Source organism: Herpailurus yagouaroundi, unplaced genomic scaffold (genome assembly GCF_014898765.1).
Source record: "Herpailurus yagouaroundi ecotype Mexico unplaced genomic scaffold, PumYag 77, whole genome shotgun sequence".
NCBI classification, from domain to species: Eukaryota; Metazoa; Chordata; class Mammalia; order Carnivora; family Felidae; genus Herpailurus; species Herpailurus yagouaroundi.
This window is the reverse complement of record NW_024412388.1, coordinates 2,010,960-2,024,033: the sequence shown is the minus strand read 5'-3', so window position 1 is coordinate 2,024,033 and position 13,074 is coordinate 2,010,960. Positions and strand designations below refer to the sequence as shown.

General features: G+C 66.4%; 1 protein-coding gene across 3 annotated transcripts in view; it reads left to right on the top strand.

Annotated features, from left to right (window-relative positions):
- MEGF6 (multiple EGF like domains 6) overlaps positions 1–13,074 on the top strand; it is an 86,464-nt gene that overhangs the window by 52,923 nt on the left and 20,467 nt on the right. For all 3 annotated transcript variants that reach the window (XM_040459220.1, XM_040459215.1, XM_040459209.1), the window contains exons 5-6: positions 5,859–5,981; positions 12,595–12,720. In XM_040459220.1, the coding sequence (XP_040315154.1) occupies positions 5,859–5,981; positions 12,595–12,720 (249 nt within the window). The remainder of the gene's footprint in view (positions 1–5,858; positions 5,982–12,594; positions 12,721–13,074) is intronic.

Genomic DNA, 13,074 nt, shown 5'->3' with positions numbered 1-13,074 from the left:
GGGGGGGCGAGGGCGCGGCCCGCGGGGGCGGGGCGAGGGGCGGGGGCGGCCCGTCCGCCTCTAGGATTTGGCTTTCACCTGCGGGGGGCGGAGGGAAAGCCGAGAACATAAAGGCGAGGGGCGGGGCGCCGGGCTCAGAGCGCGGCGGGGCCGCTGGGGTGCGCGCCGCTCGCCGACCGGCCATGGAAGCGTCCCGCGGCCGCGGGGGACTGGCCGCGCTCTGGTGCCTCGGGCTGCTGGGGGGCCTGGCGCGCGTCGCGGGCACGCACTACCGCTACCTGTGGAGGGGCTGCGTCCCGTGCCACCTGGGCCAGGCCGGCTACTCCGGGAACGCCGGGGACCGGAGGCCAGGTGGGCGCCGCGCGGACTCTGCGCGGGGGGGCGTGGGGGAGGCGGTGCCCTGCTCCGCGCTGGGCTCCCTTTGCTCCGCGTGGGTCCGGCCTGCGTCCGGCCCGGCTGATCGGCTGACGGAGCCGAGGCCGGAGGGAGCAGGGCGGGGGCAGTGCCGCCGGCGGCCCCCTTCCTCTGGGACGGGGCCCCTGCGCCCTGAGCCGTCGACATTCCATCCCCTCTCGGGCCTGGCTGAGGGGGCTGCCGACAGCAGAGTGGTCTTGAGCGGAGGGAAGAATAAAACAGCCCCTTGCATTGGCCTGTGGCACAGGGCGTGCATTTCCCTGGCGCTGGCAGCTCTGGGGGTCAGGCAGGAAGGCAGGCTCAAGAGAGAGTCCTTGGGGTCCCCGGGCAAAGTCTCGCCTTCCGGGGTGCCCAGGGCCTGGGTGGATGTGCAGGCGCTAGCCTTTCTTTCTGTCACCTTTCCGCAAGCCTTGGGAGTGGTCAGCCCAGTGGGCTCCGGGTGAGCTGTGACGACCCTGGCAGATACAGCCCTGTCCTGGCTCCATCCTGCCTCTCCCTGCTCTCCAGATCTGGTACCCACGCTGGGCCACCCTCCCTGCGGGAGGGAGCTCCTCAGAACTTGGAGCTGGTCATCCTCAGGAATGCGAGGTGGGGCGTGGTGAGTCATCAAGCGGCTCACGGCAGGGGCGGGGGCGCTCCCCTCCAGGCCTTCCCGGCCCTGCCCCTGCGTGTGGCTCTGGGCAGGGCACGCGTCTTCTCGGAGATGCTGGCCCTGCCCAGCTGTCCCTGGGGCAGTCTCTGTGGCCCTCTGTGCCAGGGGACACATCGAGCACTGAGCTGCAGGCCCCTGATGGTGGCCGTCTCTCACCTTCCCTGGCTTTGTCACTCGGCCAGCCGGGTCCCTGGCTGCGTCCCCACGGGGTAGGCAGCCCTCCCTCCCACTCTGGCTCAGTCGAGGCCAGGCCGGTGCTGTCACTGAAGCAGCGTGGCACTAAGTGCCGTGAGGTTGTGTAGCATCCCGAGGCCTGGGGCTGTGTGGGGCTGGGCTTCGGGGAACCCCCCACCCCCCACCCCAGGCCTGCCTGGACTTGCAGAGAGGAAAGGATCCCGGCCTGTGGTTGACAGGACGCCACCTGCGGGCCTGAGGACCCTCTGGCGTGTTTGGGAGGAAAGCAGGACTCTGAACTTGGTAACCATCGGAGCCGAGCTTCCCGGCAGCATCTGGAGGGAGCAGGGCTTCAGAAGGGGCTTCTCTGGGTGGTTTCTGCAGGGGCAGCTTGTTTGGCCCTGGCCTGAGCTCCGGGCTTGGGAGCTGCTGTGACTTGATGGGCTCCCGGCCGCGTCGTGATGGGCGTCCCCAGGCACCGCCGGGGAGCCAGCCCCGTCTCAGCCCGGTGATGTGTCACCAGGCTGCTCAAGTCTCCAGCCACACGTGTCAGCTGAGGGCAGCACGGCACCTGTGGGCGATGCTGGAGGCCCCAGGCCCGGCTATTCCTTCCCGTAGCCCGGCTCTGGACCTGCCCGCTCCTGGGCTCCCGGCTCCTCCCACGCAGGTGTGAGCTGCCCCAGACGAGTGTCAGCTGGGCCTCGGGCTGCAGAGGGCAGGGGGTCTGCACCCAGAGGCAGCTTTCGTCCCCTGTCTCCACTGGGTCAGCATGGGAGGTGCGGTGCCTTCGTGCTCTCTTTCGGCCTGGGGGAGGACCCAGGCCCCCTTCTGTGCCACCTGGAGAGTGATGTTCCCTTGGTGGTTCCAAGGCCTTCTGTGTCAATGCTCAGTTGGGGCCCTGCTGCTTGGGGTGCTTCAGGGCACTGATTCCACGGCGGGAATCACTACGTGTAGGCCACTTGGCCCGAGAGGGCAGGCCTGCAGGACGGGGCCCAGGGGAGCACAGCCAGCCCCTGGGGAGCACCGGGGATCTTACTGTGGGAGTCAGGAGGCCGGGCTGGCCTGAGTGGACATTTGGAAACCTGGATTTCCAGCATGGGTGGTCTGAGCCTCCCCACCCCACAGTTCCAGAAAAGACCACAGAGGGAATCTTTACATGTGCCCCATGTTTAACTCCTGCGGCTGCTGCAACATATCACCCCAATCTGAGTGGCTTAAAACCGTACGGGTCTATTACCTTACGGTTCTAGAGGTCAGAAGTCTGAAATGAGCTAAAGTCCAGGAATTGACAGGCCCGGTTCCTTCCGAGGCTCCAGGGAGAACCTGCTTCCTTGTCCTCCCAGCCTTGACGGTAGCCCCGCCTCCGTCGACACAGCCATGGGCCGGGTGTCTTCCCACCTCTTTCTCTCTGACCCTCTTGCCCCTTCCTTTAAGGGCCACGTCATGACACAGGACCCCCCTGGATACTCCAGGATCATTGGTCACCTCGCTGTCCTCAACTTAAGCCCACTTGCAAAGTCGCTTTTGCTGGGCCAGGCTCCAGGGATTAGGATGTGGACCTCTGGAGGGCTGACCACACTCTCCTTAAAGACCACTGAGCTGTGGCTCTCAGGGCACAGCCATGGCCACGGCCACGGTCACGGAGTCCGAAGCTCCCGGTGGTTGGAGCGGGCTGAGGACGGCTCTGCTCTGCCCCCGCGTGGTCACCTCAGGAGTGGGGCAGGCGGGTTTAGGTAATTTGATCCTGCTTGTGTCCTGGTTATGTCTCTGTGAAGGGGCCCCAGCTGGAGGGCATGTGGCCAAACGCCCCACCACCCTTAAACAGGCTTCCCTTGCCCAGAGAGCTGAAGGGGGAGGCTTCAGATCCTTGGGCCTTGAACTGCCCGCTGTGTCCAGATACCCACCCGGGCTGACGGCACAAGTGGTGCCCGAAGTGGTGGCTGAGCATCACTGCACCTGCCGGGCCCCCGCTCACAGATCTTGTCCCCCCTCCGCCCCCCCCCCCACCAGTGGCAGGTTGCAGATCACCAGGCAGTGTGGCTCCAGGGGCCAGGGAGAGCTTGGGGCTGTGGTCAGCGTGCCAGCCCCTCCCGAGGGGGGCGCCCTGGGAGACGGCTTGGCGGATGTGGGCCTGTGCGTCTTAGCGAAGAGCAGGATTTCTGTCCCCTGGGGTGGAGTCTGGGTGTTCCTGTGCGGGCAGCAGGGGGGCCAGAACAGTGGTCACGTGGGCAGGGGGTGTGAGCCGGGGAGGGGGGCCCCGACTGGAGGGGCCCTGCTGGCTGACGGCTGCCTCCTGCCCCTGCGTCCCCCCACGTGGCTCTTCCCAGACTGCCCATCTGGTGTCCTTGTGGCCCACAGGGCTGCTGAGCGGGCCCGAGAGGCTGACGTTGACCAGGGCTCCCTGCGTATCCGACCTGCCCGGGAGCTACTGGAAGGTGCGGTCCTCAGGGTGGGCTCAGCGCCCCCAGCCAGGTGTCCGAGCGGCTCAGGGGCGTGGTGCCATCCGAGCCTGCCTGTCCCCAGGGTCTGGACTGAGTGAGCATGGAGACAGAGCTGCCGGCCGAGAGCAGGTTTCCAGAAACCAGCGTCCCTGCCTGCCTGCTCACCCAGCACCTGCCTCCGTGGCCACGTCACGGGGTCAGCCTGCCGGAATGACACCTGCCTGCCTGGCAAGGCCGCTCAGGACACCGAGGCCACCGTCCACCCAGCCCTCAACACACACGTGGTGCACCTACCTCAAAGCTTCACTGAGTGCCAACTGTGTGCCCGGGGCTGTGCCCCCTGGAGGCACTTACCTTTCAGGGACTCTCTCAAAGACAGGGATCTGCGCTCAGAAGGGACGGGCGGGGTCTCCAGGGTCTCCTCTCTGAGCCCCCTTGGGTGGGTGCTGTCCGCCTGCCCTGCCCGATGGCTGTGGGTCTATCCTTCTATCCCCTCCCCGCCCAGCCAGCTCTCCCTCAGCTGTGCCCTGGGTCCCTCTGTCCCCCACCCTCTTTGGGGGCTCTGCTCTGCCCTCCAGCTTCCCATGAATCACTCTGGTTCCGTTCTGAGAGGACTCCAAGAGAGCCTCTCTTGCTCCTCTGTCTTCTGTCTTAGGCAGCCTCAGGGCTTGGCAGGGCCCCGGGGGTGTCCCCAGAGTAGACGCAGCTTGTGTGTGGAGCAGAGGCCCTGGCTCTGTGTCGTGTCTGGAGTGCCGGCCGGGCACATTCTGAGCATGGACCGGTGGTGGGGTTTGCATAACCTGGTGGGCAGGCTCTGGGGTGGCCGGGAGGAGCCTGGCCCCCCGTGTGTTGCCTTCGGCGCCCTTCAGCAGTGGGCTCACGTGGCTGGCATTTTAGGGTCGGAGCACCGAAGGTGGGCATTTTCACGGGAACTGGAGGGTGCAGTCGTGGCTTGTACGTGCTTGAGTGAAGCGTCTGTGTGTCTCTCCTTGCTTCTGTGGTTAGGGGAGCTGGCTGCTCAGCTGGTGAGGCTGCGTCTGAAAAGTGCGGACTGGCCCGCGGCCCAGGCGTGGGCTCCCGTCCCCGTGCCTGGCACGCTGGGGATGCTCCAGGGATGCTCCGTGTCTGCAGCGGCTTCCCGCCTCGGTCTCCGGGTCTCCCGGGCAGTTGCGTCCTTCCTGGCCCTAGCCTCGCACGCAGGTGTCCCGGGCAGCCTGTTCTGACGCCCTCAGTCGCTGCCCAGCCTCCCTTCGAGCTCAGCTTGGTGGACGGAAGCCTGGAGGGAGGGATGAGAGGCGAGGGCAGCCCCAATCTTCTCCACACCTTTGCATTCCTGCAGAAGGAGGTGTGACCCTCCTGGGGTGCGTGGGCACAGGTGTCTTGCCCTGGTGGTCGGTGGTCTCAGATGGGAGGTGTTCTCCCAGAAGCGGGGTGCCAGGGACCTCCACTGGGTCCTGTGCTGGGGTTGTTGCTGGTGGTCTCCTGTCCCCCTGGCATTGGGAGCCCCCCGGGGACCCCAGACAGGTCCCGCGCTCGTTTCCTGGGAACAAAACGGACACAACAGTAGACATTGGTTCTCTCGCTGTTCCTGGAGGCTGGGAGTCCAGCATCAAGGTCACGGCAGGGCCACACTCCTTCTGCGACCTCCTGTCCTTGACGTGTCCCCCAGCCTCTCGTGGCTCCCATTGTCCCTCGGCTTGTGGCCACCTCACTCTGACCTCTGCTTCCCCGTGTGTCTCTTGTCAGGACCCCAGTCGCAGGATCTAGGGCCCCCCTCACCCAGTGCGGTCTTGCCTGGATCTTTACTTGCATTTGCATTTTCTTTGCGGAGAAGGTCACATTCTGAGGCTCCGGATGGATGTGAATTTGGGGGGGGGGGCATCTAGTCCCTCTACCCCCTGCCCTCCCTTGGGCTTTTTGTCCCCCAAAGCCTGGGCAAGGGCACCTCACGAGTTACTGGTTTTTTCCTTTGGGGCCCATGGGCCCCAGAGGAGCGGCGGGCGCTGGCTGGCACCGTCCCGGGTATTTCTGGATTTGGACTTGGGAAGCGCACTCCACTCCCCCACCGCTCCCCCTGCCCCGCCCAGTCCCCTCTGCAGCCACCGAGTTTCCTCAGTGAGGGGCCCGACCCCAGGTGGCTGCTGGCTGTTAACCCTTGGCCCTGTGTCCCCGCGCAGATGTGGATGAGTGCCAGGTGCACAATGGCGGCTGCCAGCACAGCTGTGTGAACACGCCAGGCTCCTACGTCTGTGAGTGCAAGCCCGGATTCCGGCTCCACGCGGACGGCAGGACCTGTTTGGGTAAGCGCCCTGCGGCTCCGGGAGCGGCCGGCCCACCCACTTGCTGGGCGCCCGCCAGGACAGGGGCTGGGGTCCCTGTACTCAGGGACTGAGAGACCCTCTGGGGTCTGTGTGTGCTCAGTGGCAGCTCTTACGGCGTCTCCATCCTGCTGAGTGTGCAGCTCCTGGGGGAGGGAAAGGAGGAGTCCCAAGGACCTGGCTCCCCCTGCTGAGGCTGGGCCCTGGGACGCTGAAGCCGCGTTCCCGGGGCGCCTCTGGGCACCTGGGGAGGAGCCCCTGGGCCCCGATACTGTGGAGCGCCCTCTCTGCAGAAGCCGCAGTGATGGGGACCAACCTCGGGGGCGACTTGGGTGCTTGCTGGGTGTCAGGGGAGGCCTGGTGAGGGCAGGGGCGGCGTGAGACCGCTCTGGGGCCGGTGGGCTGGGGTTTCCGGGCCCAGGTTCCCCCCCCCACCCCAGCCTTAGGGAGCATAGGGGGTTGGGCCGTGGTGGGGTTGGGGGGAGGGGTAGCCAAAAGCCGGGTCCTGACCCTCACTTCCTCAGCACGTTCTTTTCCTGTGGGGAGTAGGCTTGATGGAGTGCCTGGCCGTGGCCTGCTGTCCCTGCGAGCGTGGAGGGCTACTGGGGGGAGGGGACAGAGCCAGGCTCCCGCTGAGGTGGAGGCTGGAGTGGCCGGAGGCGGGTCTGGGGTCGGGTGGCCAGCGCTCACTCCCCACCCTCCTGTGCCCCTCTCCTGGCTGGCTCTGGACGCAGGTGCCGAGGGCACAGGGCTGCTGTGTCTGGGAGGCCACGGGATGGTCGTTCTTGGCGGGGGCTGGGGGCCGGACACCCCTTCTCTCACCCCGGAGACCCAGAGCGGGCCCGGCAGGCTCCCAGCGGCCCCATCCCCGCCTGCCTTACTGCTATGTGGCAGGGCAGCCTGCCAGCCCTGGGGGGGCCCTCCCGGCACTCAGGGCGCATACTCACATGTCCGGGCGCTGCTCCGTGAAGCTTCTCTGGGTCGGGAAGTGGAAACAGATGTGGGAAGTGTTGTAATGTGCTTCCAGACAAATCTGACTAGGGTGCAGTCTCCAGCTGCTGCCCCCCGGCGCTAGGGGGAGGGGGCTCCTGGGAGTCTGCTGGTTCACCCTGGCCCCCCGACGTCTCTCCTCACCCTTCCTCCGGGCCGGGTTCTCCCTGGAGAAGGGTGTCCTGGGGGTTGGTCCGGGGTGGGCCGGGCCTGGTGGGTGCCCACTGCCCCCTCCCTGTCGCGGGCTCCCCTGCAAGGGGCCTGGGGCTGGGACCCACCTCCCCAGTCTCTCTAGTTCCCCCCCCCCCCCCCGTGTGTGCTGATCGTGGCCTTCGGTGAGGTGCTGGGTGGTGGTGATGCGTGGGCAGCGTGCAAAGGGAGGGGGGCCTTCACGGCCGTGGAGGGACAGGCTGTGGCCTTGAGACTGGCCTCAGGCTGTTGGCTGCGGGAAGTTCAGGTGGGGCGCCCCTCAGCCTTGCCCTGGCCCCCAGCTCACCCCCTCGCTGCGCTGGAGCTGTTCCCAGGAGCCTTTCCTAGGAGTCCCCTCTGCTCCAGGCCCCAGAAGTCTTGATTTGTGACATTTGCTTATTTAAAGGTCCTCTCGGGTCTGATGCCGGGCTCCTGGGCGTGGTCTGCACAGCCCTACCTCAGGCTGCTGGGACCTCTCGGCCCCTGCCCGGCTGCGGAGGCGGCCAGCCCTCTCCCTGTCGGTGCCGCCCCCTGGGCGCTCCCCGTAGCCGGAGTGGCTCCTTTCTTAGAGGGCATGCGGCCTCTCGCGCTTTCTTCTTTGGACTGGAATCGCCAGCGGGAAATGCGCGCACTGTGCCCCGCTTACCTGCACACACCTGGCTGTTTTGGGTGAATTCTGGGACCTGGTGGATCCCAATGGATACCTGGGAGTCTGGGAGCTGACAGGTTGACAGGCCGGTCCCCACGTCCCCCACGGTGTCTGGGATTGGTGCAGGATTGTCAGACTTGGTCCACTGGGAGCTGCCTTTCCTGGGGGGGGCCTGGGCTTTGCTGAGAGACTTCCAGAGTGGACAGGTGTCTCCAGGGGGCTTCTTCACAGGCAGAGCTGGAAGTGTTCGTTCTAGGGGCACCTCTCCCTTCTTGCTACTGTCCCCCTTTTGGTTGCCGAGGGACCTGCCCAGGTGCGGTGGTGGCCTTGGGTGGGTGGGTGGGCAGGCTGGCCAAGCATCTGAAATCATGGATGGGTGGCTTCCAGGTGGGGCTCGGGTGGAGGGCGCCACGGGACCCCTCTGAGGGCTCTGAGTTGTGGGGGGGGTGGACTTCTTGCCACTGAGAAGTTGTGGGGCCCTGCCCCCTCTCCTCTGGGGCTCCCGGGGAGGAGCTGGGCCTTGTCTGAGGTTTACAGGGTGCCTTCTGAGCCCAGACCACCCTAGGGCTGTAGCACAGGATTATGGGAAGCATCAGAATAGGACCCGCACCCCCACCCTGTGCAGCTATGGGACAGGCTGCACAGCTGGAGCACAGCTGCTCTGGAACCCCTCTCCTGGGCCCTGCTGGGATCCTCTGCTGGGGGAGGGGTGCTGGGAGCTCTCCTGGGACTTTGCAGGCTGGCAGGAGAAAGCCCCAGGCACCCCCTCCCATCCAGCAGTTGGGAATAAGAGTTCTAGAGATGCTGGGGGGGTGGGGGGAAGGCGGGTAGAGAAGACGCCCACAGGGAAATGGCCATCTTTCCTGTGTGCTGGCATCTCTTGGGGTGTTCCACGTCACGGGGCCCTGAGGGACGTGGGAAGTCCTCAAGGGAGGCACACTGGAGAGGGGAGCCTTGAGACACACAAGGGGGGCCTTGAAACCCTTGAGGAACTTGCCTCCGAGGCAGGGAGAGGGCAGGAAATCCCTCCCTCTCAGAAGTTCTGACGGAAACAAAACACAGAAAGGTTTCAGTTCTTAAAGATGAGAATTTGCCAGAAGGATTTTGCCAGCAGCCTGAGGCCCCTGAGCACCACCCACTCAGCCTGGCCCCAAGGGAAGCAGCAGTAGCCGGGGTCTTGGGGCCCTCCATCTCTGGGCTGCCCTCCTGGGTGTGTCCCCCGGGCTCTGGGGTGGGAAGAAAGAGCAGGGCAGGGCCCAGTGCTAGTGCACCCTGAGTGTCACCCTCGGGTCACAGAGCAGGCCCCTTGCCTTTTCCAACTTGGGGCAGCAGGGGCTGGGAGTGCCTTGGTCAGGTGATGTGTTCAGGAAGGCCATTCTCGCTTTTCTGTGACATCTTGCCGAGGGCCCAGCTGCTGGGTGGTTTAACACTTGGCGCTGGGAAACCCGCCTCCTCTGTGCGGCTGGGCGCTCTGAGCCAGCAGGACACCTGCCCAGTGGTCCCTTCTGGACCTTGGATGTGGAACTTCCCCTACTCCCCCGCAGCAAGCGATACAGCACAGGGACCATTTGAGGGACCATGACCTCACTGGCCCAACTAGTACGGGGTCTGTCTGTGTGATACCCCCCCCCCTTCCTCTGCCCTTGGCCTTTTGGACTACTCACCCCCCACCCACACCAGCCCTCGCACTCCCCACCCCCCTTCACCCGTGTCCCAACGCCCTGACCCGGGTTCCTTCCCCTAGGAGTCACACGGGCCCTGTGGTGCCCACGGTGTGGGGGAGGGTCTCCCCAGCCCTGTGTTTCCTGGGGATTCTGCCGGCCGTGCCCCGTCGTCTCGGGGCGTCCTTCCCCCACCAGGCCTGGGTCCCTCAGGGAGGGAACAGCGAGGGCTGCTCAGAGGGGAGGCTCCCTGCCCTCCAGGAGGCCCTGTTGGCAGAATGTGGGGCTGGCGCCAGAGCCACAGGAAGCAGGAAGGTAGAGGGCTCTAGGCTCGTTTCCACGCCTCCCTGCAAAGCTCCTTTGCGGCTCCGGGCGTGCTCTCCGGTGCCTCCCAAACCCAAAACAGGCCACCGTTGCAAGAAAGCAGTGTGCCTTCCCGGCCCCGCGGGGCCCCTGGGTCTCAGTGGGGTGGTGGGAAGGGCTTCCCCGCCCCTGAGCCCCCCCAGGAGAGTCCTGGCTTTGGCTGAGCCCAGGGCCCCAGAAGGGCAGCTGCCGGCACTCGGGAGCGACGGGACGGTCACGCTCGAACCCTGGGGGTCGGGAGCGGTGGCCACAGGCCCTGGGCCGACAGGGAAGCAAGGGCGCAAAGACGGGGTGGTGCGGTGGGGAGGGTCGGCGATTGTGGGTGGGGAGGGTCGGCGATTGTGGGCGGCGCAGAATGGAGCCTGGGGCCGGGTGGCCTGGGCTGTGCGCACAGCGGCGGATGCACCCCCAGGGGCTGCGGCAGAGCCTGGGTTTACCCCGAGGTGGGCGGCGCGGGGCGGGCAGGCCCTGGCGCCCTGCTTGTGGCTGTCCCTCTCCCGCTGGGACTTGGGAGCTGGCCGGTGGGTGTGCCGTCTGGGATGGGGCAGGTCCGGCCCCTGGCACGTGGGTGGTGGCGGCCCCTGCTGGTGGAAGGCGGCAGTGCAGCCCCACCCTGAGATCCTGCGGAGGGAGGGGGCGTGGGGGGCCAAAGCCCCCCAGCAGGTACCTCGGTGGGTGTCTTCAGGAGCGGCAGTGCATTTTCTCACAGTTCTGGAGGTGGGCACTTGCTGCTCACGCTGCTGGCCAGCGGGGTCCCGCCTTCCTGGTGGCCTTCTGGCCGTGTCCTGTGGCAGAGGGAGAGACAGAGAGAATCTCGCGTCTCTTCTTACGTGGGCAACATTTCTGTTGGATCGGGGCCACGCCCTGTGACCTCATGTAACCTTAATTATCTCCATGAAATCTCTGCCTCCAAAGGGAGTCACCCTGGGGGTTAAATTTTAGGGGCACGCGTGTCGATTCGGAGGAACGGAAACATCAATCCCGTCAGGGGCGGCAGGGCCTGCTAACCTCCTGTTTTCTGACCGGTTCTTGGCTCTGCTTCGGGTCTGAGCACCGTCCTGATCTGCGGGGCCACGCAGGCTGGGGCATGGGTTCCACGGCCGGGTCTCAGTGTGACCTTCACCACCAGCTCCGGGCACCGGCCGTGCCGAAGCGGGCCCATCCCTGAGCTGCACGGCCCCGTGTCTGAGAAAAATCCGCCTCCTCCAGCTTTCTGGGCCTCCGTGGCACAGGGTGTGCCCGAGGCCGCTGGGCTTGGCTCCCTCGTGCATACAGCTTGGGAGCACCCGGAACCTTAGCACTGTGTGACCGGGCAGCGGGAGTCAGGTTCCAGAGGCCAGGAGGCCCCGCGGCGAGCCCCAGCTCCCTCTGCCAAGCCCCACCTGCTGGGGATTTGTCCCCTGGCTCACTTGAAAGGGGCGCCCAGTGCCAGGTCATCCCCGGACTCGTCCTGGGGGCTCTGCCTGTCAAGGGGTCTCCTTTCCACCCCTGCCACAGCCCCCTGGGCCCTCCTTGTGGCCGTGGTACCAGTCCTGTGGGCCGCCCTGCCCTGGGCTCCAAGACCCTGTCTCTGGGCACCCGTCCCACCTGCCAGGAAGGCCTTCTGGCTCCTGTTACGAGTCCCAAGTAGGGAGAGGGCTGGGAGGTGTGCACACAGAGAGCCCAGGAACTGGGCTGGGTCAGGTCGTGCTCGGAAACCTCTGGGTGGTGCCGGTGGCTCAGTCAGTCATAGTGGCTCAGGTGTGGCAGGCAGGGCCGTGGGGGGGTCAGTGAAGAGTAAGGTGGCTGGGTGGGGGAGGGGCTTAAGGGCTGACGGACATCAGACGGCGGCTGCCATGCAGGCCTTGGTCTGGCCCAGGTCCCACATCACTGCCACTCCTCGGTGCATGTGGCAGGCAGGTGCTGCCAGGGGACCGAGCCCTCACTGCCACCCTGGTGTCCTCCCCTAGGCTCACTTCCCTAGTGCTGGTTTGGGCCTGATGGGACCCTGGGCAGGGGCTCCCCAGCCGTATGCCTCACGGGGGGAAGTCGGGTCTCTCACGAGGGCGGTGTTCTGGATTTCTCAAGCACACTGCTCCTGGCAGACAGCGTGGTCCTGGCGTCCTCGGAGCCCTGAGGCCAGGCACCCGGTCTGTGGGGATGCCGTGTCCGCTCCTCCATGCCGCCAGGCCTGCCGCTCCCCCTCCCACAGGCGACGAAAAACGGCCCGGGGTGGGCAGGGGCTGCGCGGGTCCGACAGGGGCTGCGGGCCAGGCCTGTGGGCTGTGCTGGCCACCCGGCCCCTGGCCTGACCGACAGGGTAGTGGAAGTGTCTGGGTCTCCACTACCCGTAGCCGGCCCACCGCCTCCTCCAGGGAGCCTCCCAGTCTGCTTGGCCTCTGAACCCCGAACACCCGGGCTCTCAGCGGGGCCCAGTGGTTTGCACTGCGGGCTGGATGGCGCTGGGTAGGTCTGCAGTCCCTGTCTGCACCCAGTCCCCAGACAGGCTGGGGATGTGGAGCCAGAAACAGACCCGCGTCCCGGGCACCCTGTGTATGGACTGAGGAGCAGAGCCAGGCCCGTGAACACCGCAGGAACAGTGTTGCCCTCTCACAGTCCCTGCTTCCGGAACACAGAGCAGAGGAGGGTCCTGGGGCCTCCCTGGAGGAGGTGGTCACGTGGTATCCCTGCTCTGCGCCTGCTCAGGCCCCTCAGCCGGGTCACCCTCCTGGGCTGACCTGGGCTCCTGTCTGTGTGTCCCCAGCCATCAACTCTTGTGCCCTGGGGAATGGCGGCTGCCAGCACGAGTGTGTCCAGCTCACGGTGACCCAGCATCGCTGCCAGTGCCGCCCCGACTTCCAGCTCCAGGAGGACGGGAAACGCTGTGTCCGTGAGTGTGCCGCCAGCCCCCGGGAGAGAGGCTGGACCCCACCGGGGCTCCCATAACCCACAGAGCCGCCCGGGGACCCGAAGCCCGAGCCCAGGGCGGGTGCAGGGGCAGATGCTGGGGGGCTGGGGCTGGAAGGGGGCCTCAGCGGAGGCAACGAGGCATCGTCCAGCCCCTGATGGGGCACTGGAGAGGGAGCCCCTCAGGCTGTGCTCTGGGAGCACGGGGGAGGGAGTCCCTTAGGCTGTGCTCTGGGAGCATTGAGGAGGGAGCCCCTAGGCTGTGCTCTGGGAGCACGGGGGAGGGAGCCCCTAGGCTGTGCTCTGGGAGCCCTGTGGAGGAAGCCTCCTAGGCTGT